At 46.5% G+C, this 14,485-nt stretch overlaps 1 protein-coding gene across 1 annotated transcript in view; it reads left to right on the top strand.

Moving 5' to 3' along the window:
• Positions 1-10,862, top strand: part of Slc22a20p — a 26,384-nt gene extending 15,522 nt beyond the window's left edge. Inside the window, exons 8-10 of the mRNA XM_004627251.1 lie at positions 3,547-3,655; positions 3,734-3,940; positions 10,766-10,862. Of these exons, the coding sequence (XP_004627308.1) occupies positions 3,547-3,655; positions 3,734-3,940; positions 10,766-10,862 (413 nt within the window). The remainder of the gene's footprint in view (positions 1-3,546; positions 3,656-3,733; positions 3,941-10,765) is intronic.
• The last annotated feature ends 3,623 nt before the right edge of the window (positions 10,863-14,485 follow it).

Genomic DNA, 14,485 nt, shown 5'->3' with positions numbered 1-14,485 from the left:
CTTTCTTTCTTTCTTTCTTTCTTTCTTTCTTTCTTTCTTTTTCTTTCTTTTGTACCAGGGATTGAACTTCAGTGTTTTGTAAACTGCTCAGTGACTCCTCCAAGAAGCCAGGGCTATCAGAGACCTAGTGCAAAAAAAAAAAAGGACTTAGCACGTGTGCTAAACCATGCACCATGTGTGACCTCTGCTTTGTCTAACCTTTCTGTGAAATAGATGTTATTATTGATATTTTGATGTACTTTACTTATTTCTTTTAGCTTTTTAACTTTTTGATGCTAATAACTGAAGCTAGGGCCTCCCACCTGCTAGACAAGCATTCTACACCAAACTGCCCTCCTCCCCTCTAAAGACAGAATCTCAATTTATAGTTCAGGCTGTCCTCAAAATCCCAGCAATCTTCCTGCCTCAGCCTTCTGAGTGCTGGGATTACAGATGTGTTTGGTATGATATATTTTCTTCTAGTGCGTTTTCTATTTATAGATTTTGTTTATGACATAACAGTAGAAACATTATATTTTAGTATTTATTATATTTTAAGGCTTTATAAACCTTTCCCACACTTTTATAAATCTAATGTTCTTAACCAATTCCTTTTTTTTTTTTTTTTTGGTGGAACCGGGGATTGAACTCAGGCCCTGCACTTGCCAGGCAAGCACTTATTCTACTGAGCCATCTCCCTGGCCCCCTTTAACCATTTTCTAAACTCGTAAACCTACACAATTTTAACAACATACATATACTGTATGGTACTGCAACATAGAGAAAAATCTGCAATAAATAATTTAGATTAATATTTTTTTGAAAACCCATTAAATAGTCCATGAAAGTCAAACCACAAAATAGCAAGGGACTACTGTATATGTACTCATGTGCATGGGAGCATACATACCCACACAGAAATACACTTTTATTACATGTCATACCATAAATGTACTTTTCCATACCAATATAAACAAGTATTTCATGGGCCTGATTTTATCACCTTGTAGCATTTCATTGAGATTTTCTATTTTTTAATTTTTTGATACTGGGAATCAAATTCACGACATCGTGCTTGCTAGGTAGGCTCTGCACCACTGAGCTATATCCCCAGCACAGGTGGTTTGTTTTTGTTTTTGTTTTTGTTTTTTTTAATGCATTTGGCACAGAGACTTGCTATATAGCTGGGACTCATAGTGATCCTCCTATTTTAGCCTCCCCAGTGCTGGGATTATAGGCATGCACCACTATGCCTGGTCTCGGTGGGCCAGCTCAGCATGCCCAGGTGGGGCAGGGATGGCACGCAGTACAGAGGATGGAACCCGATCCTTGAGCTTGTCTAGGCAGGTTCTTAGACCTCTGAGCTATCCTGTTGATCCCCCACTCTTTTTTAAACTCTGCACGTTAAAATCTCCTGGGAAGCCAGGCATGGTGACGCATGGCTATATCCAGCACTTGATAGGCTGAGGCAGAAGGATAGCCCTGAGTTTGAGGCCAGCCTGCACTACCTCATGAGACCCTGTCTCAAACAAACAAACAAACAAACAAACAAACAAACCATCTGGGGACCCTTAAAAAAATATCAAGACTTCTTTTTACCACGATGGCGCCAAAGATGAAGAAGAAAGCCCCTGCTCCTCCCAAAGTTGAAGCCAAAACAAAAGCTTCAAAGAAGCCAAGAAGGCCATGCTGAGAGGCATCCACAGCCACAAAAAGAAGAAGATACGAATGTCACCCGCCTTCCGCCGTCCCAAGACACTGCAGCTCCAGAGGCAGCCCAAATGCCCTTGGAAGAGCACCCCCGGGAGAAACACGCTTGACCACTAGGCCATCATCAAGTTCCCCTGACCACAGAGTCAGCCATGAAAAAGATCGAGGACAAGAACACACTCGTGTTCGTTGTGGATGTCAAAGCCAATGAGCACTAAATCAAGCAAGTTGTAAAGAAGCTCTATGGGGGCCGGGGAGATGGCTCAGTGGAATAAGTGCTTCCCCTGGCAAGCACAAGGATCTGAGTTCAATCCCCGGTTCTGCCAAAAAAAAAAAAAAGAAAAGAAAAAAAAGAAGCTCTGTGACATCGATGTTGCCAAGGTCAATACCCTAATCAGGCCTGATGGAGAGAAGAAGGCATATGTTTGACTGGCTTCTGATTATGATGCACTGGATGTTGCCAACCAAATTGGGATCATCTAACCTGAGTCCAGCTGGCTAATTCTAAATATATATATTTTTTCCCAGTTAAAAAAAAAAAAATCAAGAGTTGAAGCCAGGCATCGTAGATTGTGAGCCCAGTATGTATTTAGGAAGGTGAAGCAGGATTGCGAGTTTAAGGCCAGTCTGAGCTACACAGCAAGACCCTATCTTAAAAAAAAAAAAAAAAAAGTAAATTTTAAAAATACTCAGATTGGAGAGTCCATTCCCAGGAGACTTCAATGGAGTAGGGACAGGGACAGAGTAAGGTCCAGCAGTGGTGTTTCATGACCTCTCCCCAGCCTGATTGCTGTGTGCAGCTGGGCTGCCACCAATCCCGTAGTAGAAGCCATAATTCCTTTGACACCAAGCCTAGCAAAGGAGCTCAGATTGGGGCTTTCCAAACAACAGCAGGCACACAAATGCACAGTGAAAGTCATGGCAAACACTGACGGAGCATAAAGCACAAGGCGCCCCCGATGGAAATCTCAGGTTGCAGGGGCTGCTTTTGTTCTCATCTGACAGAAGAGGACTGGCAGGCTCAGAAATGCTGCAGTGACAAGTCACCCACTGGCTTGGAGCTGGGGTTTGAACTGAGGCCTGACACTGTTGTATGTTATGGGTCGGTGATGAAAGAAACGATGAGAAGACCCGATGAATGTAGCTTAGAGGTCTCACTGAGATTCGTCTCTCTCCAAGGGAGCCCAGAGCCTCAGAAGCATCTCACATTTATTTTTTATTTTTTTAATTTTTATTTTTTTTGCATCTCACATTTATTGAGGGGTAAAGGCAGGCTAAGGAATGTGCATAATTACTTAAGTGAATACAAACTACTATCTCTATTAACTTCCACCATTTGCCTAACACTAGGTCCACACAAATGCTAGCTGATAACATCCCAAGCAAGGGATCAAAGAGGGCACCAGAAGAAGAAGCTGTTAGCTGCAGCCTTGAATCCCAGCCTGCCGGGATTTACAAGTGAGAGACAGCAGCTCTCCTTGGGCTCTGTCTAGTGCTCCCTGCTCCCTTGGGACATTAGGCTTTTGTTTTTATATCTATATTTCTATATGATGTTAAAGCTTGTCCTGCCTACCTCACAGGCCTGGGAACAGATGAAAAAACCAGGGGAAAGAGGCAGAAGTCAGAGAAGGGACGTGTGGGGACTTTGGGGTCCCAGATGGCAACTGAGGTGATGGAAATTGGAGTATCTTTCTTGGGGGTGCCAGGCGCTCCTGCCCTGGCCCCTTGGCTCTACCTCCCTATCTCCTGCAGTCCCTGAGCAGCACCTGTGCCCCTCCCCAGTCCCCTTAAGTTCCCACCAGACCCCTCCGCCAGATCTTCCCCTCAGCTCTGCCTCCCTCCTTCCGCCTCATCTAGACCTGCAGGCCCTGCGCACAGCCCAGGCGGCGCTGGGCAAGGGCTGCCTGGCCAGCTCCTTCATCTGCTTGTACCTGTTCACAGGAGAGCTGTATCCCACGGAGATCAGGTGTGCTGCCGGGAGCCGGGTGGGGACCAGCCCTGCCCTGTGTGTCCAGCCTGGGCTGCTGACCATTGCCTCCCACAGGCAGATGGGCATGGGCTTCGCCTCTGTCCACGCCCGTCTCGGGGGCCTGGCGGCACCTCTGGTCACCACGCTCGGAGAGCTCAGTCCCCTCCTGCCGTCAATGGGCTTCGGTGCCACCTCAGTCCTGGCCGGGCTGGCTGTCCTCTGCTTCCTGACGGAGACCCGCAACCTGCCCCTGGTGGAAACCATCGCTGCCTTGGAGAGGAGGTGAGCACTAGATGGGCTACAAGGAGCGCCTCCTCCGCAGACTCGGCAGAACAAGGTGTGCTGCTGTATATATACCTATGATCTCAGTGCTCTGGGAAGCTGAGGCAGGAGGATCTCAAGTGTGAGCATAGGCAACTTAGTGATTTAGGAAACTCTTGTCTCAGAATAAGAAATGAAAAGGAACTGGAACAATCTGGGAATGTGGCTCAGTAGTTCTTGCCTTGCATGCACAAAGACCTGGGTTATATCCCTAGCACAGAAAGAGAGAGAGAGAGAGAGAGAGAGAGAGAGAGAGAGAGAGACAGACAGAGACAGAGAGACAGAGAGACAGACAGAGAATGAATGAGAATGAGAATGAGAATGAACTAGAGATATACCTCAGCATAAGGACATTAGGTTCAGTCTCATGTTAAATAAATAGCCAATTATGGACATAAAGAGACTAGACTACAGAACAGGAAACATAGAATATAGGTTGAAAGTGAAGAAGGGTGAGGAGAGAGACTCTTACAATTTGAACCAAAGACAGTGCCCTGTGGGGGTTTTCTGTTTGTTCTTTTTTGTTTTTGCTGTGTTTGAACAGTCTCACTCTATAATTCAAGCTGGCCTTGAACTCATAGTGATCTTTCTGCCTCAGTCACCAAGTGCTAGGATTACAGGCATACACCACCACACCGGGTTTATTTAGCACACAGTTTGTAGAGGTTTCAGTCTATAGTTGGCTGGCTCATGGCAGGGTGGCATGGCAGAGGAATAACATAGAGGAGACACAGTCCATGGCAGGTCCAGCAGGTAGCAGCAAAGCAGAAGCAGGGAGCCTTCCTTTCCTTTTAAGCCTATCCAGATTACGAGCCTTTTGAGTGGTGCCACTCATGCCCCAGGACAGGGCTTCTATTTTTTGTAAATCCATTCAACCCCACCCTAACTATGTTAATTCCAATCAGTAGACTAATTCAATACCACACAGCCTCAATCCCAGTATCAAGCACCCTTGACTCAGATGAGTTTGGGTGTGTTCAGGGTGGTATGGCTGTAGATTAGCACCCTTGATTCAGCCAGCTCTGAAAAGCCCCACCCTATGAGTGCATGAGGCTTTGGGGGGACATCTAGACACAAGCCATAAGTGCTAGTGAGGCATAGTGGTACATGGTTAGCCAGGCGGGTGGTATAACCCCAAGGCTGTGGAGTAGGGGGAGGCCAAGGCAGGAGGATCCAAGTTCAAGTCCAGCCTGGGCAACTTAGTGACTTAGGGAGATCCTGTTTCAAAATTAAAAAGGGACTGGGGATATAGTTTATTGTGAAGGCTCTGAGTTCAATCACCAGCACCACACACACTAAAAGGAGGTATCACATCCAGATACAAGCACCACTGCTCTGCTGAAATGAGCAGCTGACCAGGACCATAAACTCAGTACCAGTAACAAATGAAAGCAACAGCGTTTTTTTACTCCATGGTCTGTGTCATGGCTCCGGGCACCATTAGAGATGAGCACAAGGGACCACAGACCAACAATGACCGGGGCACCTTTGAAGGCTGCAGCAGCCCAGTTCTTTTGTAGACCCCCCAGCTTGCTGATGTCACTGGTCACAGAGGCCCTGCTGTTCCCCCTCTCCACTGCCTTGTGCCTAGCAGACAGTTGGAATTTGGATTTGTTCCATCGTGGCTGATGTCCCTGATTCATGAAGCCCCTGATTCAGGTGGTATTTACCAGTTTTGGTCAACTAGAAAGCTACTCTTTCTCATTTGTAATTCATTTTGTGGGGAGCTGCTTAGCAACTATGTAAATATCCCATTCTTCATCAAATCTTTAATCTATTATTTTTTTATATCATGGATTTATAAAGTCTCATTTCATTCAGTGGGTTACATGGGAGATTGAACCCAGGGCCTCATGCAACTACATTCCCAGTTTGTTTGTTTCTTTGTTTTTGTCTTTTTAAGAATTTTGACACAGGGTCTTGCTAAGTTGCCCAGGCCAGCCTCAAACTTTCAATCCTGCTGCCTCAGCTGCTTGAGCCTCAGGAAGGCCTGGGTCACAGGAGCCAAGATCTGGTTGTCATTGGGCTCTTTCTGCTCTCAAGCCTGTCTGTGACAGCAGTATGGAATGTGTGCACCTACATGTAGACACTCATACCCTGTCTGTAGATTGTTCTGAAACCCATAAATTCACACCAAAACCCCGGATTCTGATCCAACACCACAGGGCTAACCCCTCCCTTTTCTCTTCTCCTGTTGCTTAATTCTTCTCCTTCCCCTCCCTGATGCCTCTATTCACCTGACCAGTCCCCTGTGTGACTGTTCCTCATTGTTGCTCTTGCCCCTGCACAGAGGCGGGGCTACCCTCAGCATAGAACTCCGGCTCTAACTTTCCACATCAGTCACCCCTGGCAGGGACATCTTATGCCTGGCCAATCCCATGCCTGGACGTCTGCTCTTATGCTCAGTGTGACTTCCCAGTCACCATGTCTGGGCTCCCACATGCCCCCTGGGGCCACCTCTGCATGTGGACACTATCTTGCTCTGCCCCGCAGATGACTCTGGGATTGTTTAGGAAGAGAAGGGAAGAAGAAACACTGCCTAGGCTGAGGATGACCCTGGTGGTGGTCGTTCTTATAAAGACATGAAAGGCAGTTGCTTGACCTCCCTGTGTCCCCACTGCACTCCCCATTGGGTCCTCCTGTCCTCAAAGGCTTCCCTGGGGAATAGAACAGGGGTCACAGTGCCCCCAGGTAGATGAGCCACACTCCTAGCCTATTTGCACTTAAAGTGTGTTAGTTACTTTTCTCTCCTTGCTGAGACAAAATACCCAACACCCAAAGTTAAAGAAGAAAAGGCTTACTGAGCTCCAGTGTGTAGAGGTGTTAGTCCATAATCGCCAGCTCCAAGGCCGGGTGGCACATGGCAGAGGGACATCACAGAGGAGAGCAGTTCATGGCAGCAGAAGACAGCAAAAGCAAGCACACAGTGGGAGCCAAGCCTCTCCCTGCCCCTTGTAGTGTACCCAGTCTACCCACCTTAATCCCAGCGCTGCACCATGAATCCCACACTCTAGATCCAGCCACCTCCAAAACCCCCTATGCCTGCATGAGGCTGTGGGGGAACAACTAGACACAAGCCACAATAGCAAGTTTTTGAAGAAGAAATTTAAAGGAAGCAGACCTGGGCTCACTGAACAAGCAGACCACACTCATTGGTGGACGAGGCCATGCCCAGCCCGGGACAGATGCTGGCAGAAGCATGTGGGGTGTGTGGCTGCATAAGACCACAGTGCCCCCAGGATCCAGCTGCCTTCCAGAAATGCCTACCTCTGAACACATGAGATTTGAGGGAAGATATTTTACATTTAATCTATAATACCTAGCATGTGTAGGCTCAGGGTTCAGTCCTTAGTACTGCAAAACAAAACAAACTATAGGCAGACTGGAAGAAACATCAAATTTAAAAGGGGGGTAGGTGCTGGGTATAGTGAGGCACACCTGTAATCCCAGCACTCAGGAGGCTGAGGCAGGAGGATTGCTGAGTTCAAAGCCAGCCTGGGCCAAGTACTGAGTTCAAGGCCAGCCTGGAGCACATCGGGAGATCATGTCTAAACAAAAGAAGCTAGATATCAGGAGCTGCATATTGGGACTGGAAGTGTAGCTCAGTGGCAGAACATTTGACCAGCATACATGAGACCCTGAGTGTCATCCCCCACACCCCCACACAAAAAAGTAATTAAATAAAAAATTTAAAGAGCTATTATTTTTGAATATTTAATAAGGAAATATTTTAAACATAGTAGTAATTGTTAGTGCAGTAATATGTGTAGATAGGGGCTTTGCAGTCATTTTAGAAACTTCTTTGCCATTACTCATCATGAACTGTACAAATTTTCTTTTTCTTCTAAGTAGCAAAGGCATTTTTAGCAATTATTCCTAAGCAACTAAGCTGACACACGGATACAATTTATATACAAAAATACTCATCAATGGGTTTAACATACCAGAAAAAAACTCTCCAAATACCCAACAATTTAAATAAATTCTGGCACATCATACAATATTCAGTTTTGACGTTGGTTCTGAGTTTTTTCTATTTTGTTTTTGCTATTTTTGAGGCAGGGTCTCACTTATGTAGTTCAAGCTGGCCTTGAACTCACAGCAATCCTCCTGCCTCAGCCTCCCGAGTGCTGGGATTACAGGTGTGTGCTACTATTCCTGGTTTGATATTTTCTTTTTTTTTTTAATTTTTTTTATTTATTTGAGAGAGAAAGAGAGAGAGAGAGAGAGAGAGAGAGAGAGAGAGAGAGAGAGAGAGTGGTGTGTGTGTGTGTGGCCAGCTCAGCCCACCAGGGGGCGGGGCTGGCTGGCTTGTGGTGCTGGGGGATTGAACCGCGGTCCCTGATGCTTTGCTAAGCTTGTTCTAAGTAGGTGCTTTAGACCACTGAGCCATCTCTCCAGCCCCTGATATTTTCTTAATAATTTCATGAAATAGGGACTTGAAAAAGAAAAGAAATATGTTACTATGGTAACAGTGATTGTCTCAAAAAATAGTGATTATCTCAAAGTATGAGTGATTTCTTTTTTATTTTCTCCTGGATGCTTTACATTTAAAAAATTACCTCTAATTCTCTATATTGAGCAGGTTTTCTTTAGTAATCAGAAGGGAAAGGCACATCATTTTATATATAAATTTATTTTTGAGTGTTGGAAATTGAATCAAGAGCGTCCCACATGGTCAGGAGACAGGCAGGAGACATCCTGGCCTTATCCCCAGTGGACAGGTTGCCTGCTGGCTCTTTGAGACCAGAAGATCACCATAGGACCTTAACATCCTGACATGAGTCTTAGAAAGATGCTCCCGGCCTTGTCATGCTCCCATGAGCCCTGGCGTGAGCCCAGGGAGCATGTGTTCTAACTGCTTCAGAGTACCGAGGGTGCCCCCCCACCCCCGCTGTTATAATATCATCAGCATCCTGCTCTTCCCACTGCCCCAGGGCTCTGGCAGCCACGCGGGTTCCATCTACGTGCCTGTAAGGTAAACCACACCCTCTTTCAAAGTGAGGGTGGAGACTTTCAATTAAATGGACACAGTTCTCTTGGGTACCACAAGAGCCAAGATCTAAGAAAGATTCCAATAAATACCGCAAAATCTAAAGCAGATGAGGCCCCTCTGAGCTCAATTCCTCGAGTTTTCTCACCAGCTCACTCCCATCCTGTGCAGTGTGTTTTCCTTCAGTAAATCTTTCTTACTACTATTGTGTGTCCTGCTCAAATCTTTGTTCAGGATACAGAACGCCTGGACATGCTGTAACACTCACCACCTGTATGATGATACCAACTCCTGAGCTGCCCCATAACTTGTAGGTCTCTGTCTATCTGTCTGTCTGTCTATCTTTTTGAGACAGGGTCTTGCTATGCAGTTCAGGTTGGCCTTGAACTCCCTTTGTAGCCCAGACTGGTCTTGAACTTGCAACAATCTTCCTGTCTCAGCTTCCTGAGTGCTGGGATTACAGGCATGCATCACCATGCCCAACAATTTTTAGGTTTTGTGGGGGGTTTGTTTGTTCAGTTTGGTTTGTTTTTTTTTGGTTTGGTTTGTTTTTGGTGAGGGGGTTAAGCAGGGTGCTATTATGTAGTATAGCCTAACCTTGAATTTGTTTATGTAGCCCAGGCTGATCTCAAACTCACAGCCATCCTCCTGCCTCAGCTTCCCAAGATTATAGGTGTACTCCACCATGCGTGGCTCCACCTTATATATTTCTTTTCTACCTCATACTTTTCTAAAAGTTTAAGAATTCCAGTAGGCAGTGTCCTGGTCCCAGAGCAACCTCTCGTCAAGTGTAGAACTGGGGAGATGGCAGTGCTCCCCAAGGTCTGACGGATGATGAAAAGACCCAGAAGAAGACAGTCTAGCCCACAGAACTTTCCAGAGCTCCACCAGATACCCTTCCTTGGAGCTTTTCCCATTGGTACACAGCTGGCAAAACCAGCAAGCCATGGCCAGGTGTGGTCATGCACATATCTGTAATCCCAGCACTGGGGAAGCTGAGGCAGGAGGATGGCTTAAAATTTGAGGTAGCCGGGCTACAAAGTGAGTTTAAGGACAGCCTGAACTGCATCGTGAAGCCTTGTCTCAAAAAGCAAAAAAAAAAAAAAGTAAAGATAAAAACTTGATGAGCTGGCGAAATAGCTCAACAGACAAACTGCCTACTTTGGCAAGCACAGGGACCAGGGTTTGATCCCCGGTGCCACCCCTGAGGCACACTGAGCTGGTGACAGGGTCTGGCTATTGTAGCGCACACCTGTAATCCCAGCACTGGGGAGGCTGAAAACAGGAGGATCACCACAAGTCTGTGAGACCCTGTACCAACTTCAAAAATGAAAATAAATAAATAAAATAAAAAATAAAAACTTGGATAAGGCCCAAGGAGATAGCTCAGCAGCATAAGTGCCTGTGCAAAGTCCTGAATTCAATCCCCAGTAACCGCCCCCCCCCAAAAAAAACCCAATTTGGATAAAATGGTTGGAATATTGAAAAAAAATTATAAAACTAGAAATTGCTAAATGTAGCAGGATATTGGACAAGATAGGTAGGTGATTAAAACAAGAACATAGAGGCAGGTATAGTGGTACATACCTGTTAGCGCAGCACTCCAGGAGGCTGAGACAGGAGGAGTGCAGTGTGAGCCCAGCTCAGGCAATTTAGTAACTAAATGGGACCCCTTTTCAAAGAAAGAAAGAAAAAGAAAGGGTCTGGGATGTACCTTGGTGTGAAGGCTCTGGGTTCAATCCCCAGTACTGAAGAAAAATAAATAAATAAACTTTCCATTTGCCTTTGAATAGAGTCAAAGAAGACCTTTCCAAGAAGGATACAACTGAGAAGAGTGAAGAAATTTCTCTTCAGCAACTGGGGGCTTCTCCCCTCAAAGAAACCATCTAAGCTGCCCAGAGCCTAATGCCAGATGGGTCCAGAGTATGGCTGGTCTTCTTCTGGGGACACAGTGACATCTCCTTTAGGTGGGAGGGCCCCCCAGGCCCAGGCTGGGCCTCAGAAGGAAACCCCACTGTCTGCATTCACAAGATAGAAGGCACCTTGGGGGCCAAAGCAGGGAAAGTCCTGCTTTCTTGTCCCCCAAATCTGCCCCGGAGCTTCCATTTCCTTGGCTTCCATCAGAGAATGCTGTGTCCTTTATGTACAGGGTGGCATCTTGACCACAGGCTGTCCTTGGAACGGTCCCACTGGGCTTGAGAAACTTCGGAGCTCATTCTGTTCTACCTGTTTGAAAAAAGTAAAAACTCCTGCTTGGCTTGGGGTATGTGTGTTCGTGAGTTACCTCCTCTCTGGGCAATGTTTCCACCTGAGGAACATGCTAGAGTTTTCCTTTTTGTTGTTGTTGTTGTTGTTGTTGTTGTTGGTAGTGGTGGTGGTGGTGGTGGTGGTGGTGGTGGTGGCAGTGGTGGTAGTGGTGGGTACAGGGGAAAGAAATTGCCAACCTGCTAGATGCCTGGTTTGAGTTTGTGTTCTCTAAAATTGAAGAATGAATTCTAGTAACAGTGGAGGCTAAGCATAGATTTATTGGGAAAGAAAGCTTCTGTCTAAGGGAGATGGAAGGGGTCCCAAGTCGGTTACCAAGGACTGTGCCTTTTCTAGGGATTTTTATAGAACCAACCCACAAGGTGAGGTGAGTTCAAGGTGGGAAAAATGGAACATCGCAAGGTAGATATGAAGTGGGACAAAATTATGGTCAACTAATAAGATTACAAGCATAATTGCTCAGGTAGTATTGATTCAATTGGGACCAAATGGGGAAGCAAATCACGAAGCTGGTGGGTATGAAACAGAACAGCGCCCTTTGGTGAAGGGGGAGGTTCAGTGACTCTTCCTGGCTTTCTGAAGATGAGAGACCTATTTAGAATATCACACCCTGTTGCTTATCGTTAGGGAGGTATGTAGGTGCACTTGTTTTCAGCTTTCGTCTTGAGGTCTGGCCTACAGCTGGAGGTGCCTGTCTCTCCCACAGTTGCAAGGTATCTCATGTTCTGCACTGGCTCCTTCGAGGGCCTAGCCCTATCTGACTGCCTATAATATTTCTAATTTAGTTATCTATAACAGCAGGACTTGGGATTAACCCAGGGCCTTTGCACTGAGCTACAGCCTCAGAGCTCTTTTGTTTTGCTTTGTGTGACTGGTTCTGGCTAAATTGCCCGGGCTGGGCTCAAACTTGCTATCTTGTCTCAGCTTCAAGAGCACTGAGGTTATAGGTGTGCACTATCACACCCTGCTCTCTGCCTACTTCTCTAGCCCCAGGACCCTCTTCCAGGGGGCTGTGCAGATGGAACGATAAATAGCTGATGAATAAATGATGAAGCCAGATTGTGGCAGTGGATCCTGACCTTTGCATGCTTGCCCTAGGGCTTTGTGGAAGGGCATCTGGCTTGGTTCCCTAAAGGTCTCCTGGAGAGAGAATCCCTAGCATGGTGCAGCCCGTGTCTGCCCTCCAACCCAGTTCCAACCCCAGGTACCAGACTTGTGCCTACAGCCCCAACCTTGCCTTCCACTGGGAGGCAGAACAGACTCAAGGGGATTTAAATCTTGGTCCATTGTTGGGTCTTTGCCAAATTTTCTGGCCTTAGCATTTCTTCCTGGAGTTGCTACACAAACCCCACCAAATGAAATCAATGCCCAGTCCTAGCAGCCCAAGGAGACCATAGGAAAGGGAAGCTAGAGGAATGCGGTGTGACCAGAAACTGTTACAACCTGCCATTCCGCCAGGAGCGATCACACGGCAGCCCCAACCTTAGAACAGAGCCCACACGAAGCTCCTCCAGGAAACCCCAGGGCCCTGGCATGAAGCTGACGGATTGCACTGCTTGCCGAACACGTCAGAGACACCTGTGGACAGTCTGCACCTTCCTTCTTGCTCTTTGCTTGGTACTGGTCTCTCTGGTGGGTCCTCCATGGCAGGGCTAAGTCATCTTTGTCTGACTGTGTCATGCACATAGTAGGTGCTTAGTACATGTAGTGGTGATGAGTCATAAAGAGAAAAATAATCTATGACTGCCGAATACTGAGGAAGTAGGCAGAAAAACTAAGTAGGACCTAGCTACATGAACGTGAACTTACATGTGTTTCATGGAAAAACAAATCTCAGGGCCAGCCAAATAGCTCAGTGAATTAAAGTGCCTGCCTAGGCAGACACAGGGGCCAGGGGTTAGATCCCCAGTCCCCTGGCCTGCCATAATGGCCCCACTTCAGGGGCCACTGAGACAGCAATTGAAACTGGGTGTGGTGACGTGCACCTGTAATCCCAGCACTTGGGAAGCTGTAAACAGGAGGATCACTATGAGTCGGAGCTATGCAGTGAGACCCTGTACACCCTGTCCTAAATACAGAAGCTTTTTTTTGGAGGGGGGCTGGCTCAGGATGCCTTAAGGGCAGGGCAGGTAAGGCATGAGGATCTGTGGATCAAGTCACAGCATCCCTGGGAAGTTGTCTCTTGCAGGGACTTTTATAGAGGAAAACCATGTGGTGAGGCGGGTCTAAGGTGGTGGAGAAGACATAGGAACTGCTTAGTTGGGCATGAGGTGGGACAAAACTATGGTCAACCAATGAGATTACAAGCACCATTGCTCAGGTAAAATTGATTAAATCTAGTATCAAATGGGAAAGCGAGTCACATAGCAAGCGGGCATGAATAGGGAACAGGGTCTCTTCCTGTTGAGGGTTGGGCTAGTGACTCATTTGGGCTCTTTCAGGTTGATTGATACTATTTAGGATATCAATTCCTAATGCCCATCCCTAGGGAAGTATGTAGCTGTGCTTTCTCTTTTTGTCTTGGTATGAGCAAAGCATGAACAATTATGAGCAATGGGCAAAGACATATTAACATTTGAAGCATAAAAATTTGTTACCTAAGCAAGTCCCAATCCAGAATTTATGAAAGAAAAGCAAACTCATACCTCCGTCCAATGATCTCGGTGGGAAACTCCAAAATGATACAGGGAGAAAAACTGGTCTCGGGTGGGTGACCTCCAAACAATATGGGGAACCTCCAAATGACATAGAGAAAAACTATCTCTGGACCTGACCTGAATGAGTTTGTGTTCTCTAAAACCAAAGAATGAATTTTAGGAACAAACGGAGGTTATGAGCAGAATAGATTTATTGAGAGAAAGAAAGCTCCTGTCTGAGAGAGCAGGTAGTTCCCCCCCCCCCCCGCTGACTGCTTTGCTTAAGCAGGCACATAAACAACTGAGCTAATGGGGAGCCCTCTTCCCATCCTAAATACAAAAAATAAAAAATAAAAACAAATCTTGGCAGATGTTGTGGTACACTCTTGTAATCCCAGCATTCAGGAGGCTGAGGCAGGAGAATCCCTGTGAGTGAGAGGCTAACATGGGCTACAAAATGAGTTTAAGGCCAGCTTGAACAGCATAGTGAAACCCTGTTTCAAAAAAAAAAGAAAGGGGCTGGAGAGATGGCTCAGTGGTCTAAAGCACCTACTTAGAACAAGCTTAGCAAAGCACAGGGACCGCGGTTCAATCCCCCAGCACCACATGCCA

The sequence above is a fragment of the Octodon degus genome, unplaced genomic scaffold, assembly GCF_000260255.1.
Source record: "Octodon degus isolate 3935 unplaced genomic scaffold, OctDeg1.0 scaffold00018, whole genome shotgun sequence".
NCBI lineage: Eukaryota > Metazoa > Chordata > Mammalia > Rodentia > Octodontidae > Octodon > Octodon degus.
This window is presented reverse-complemented; position numbering and strand designations above follow the sequence as displayed.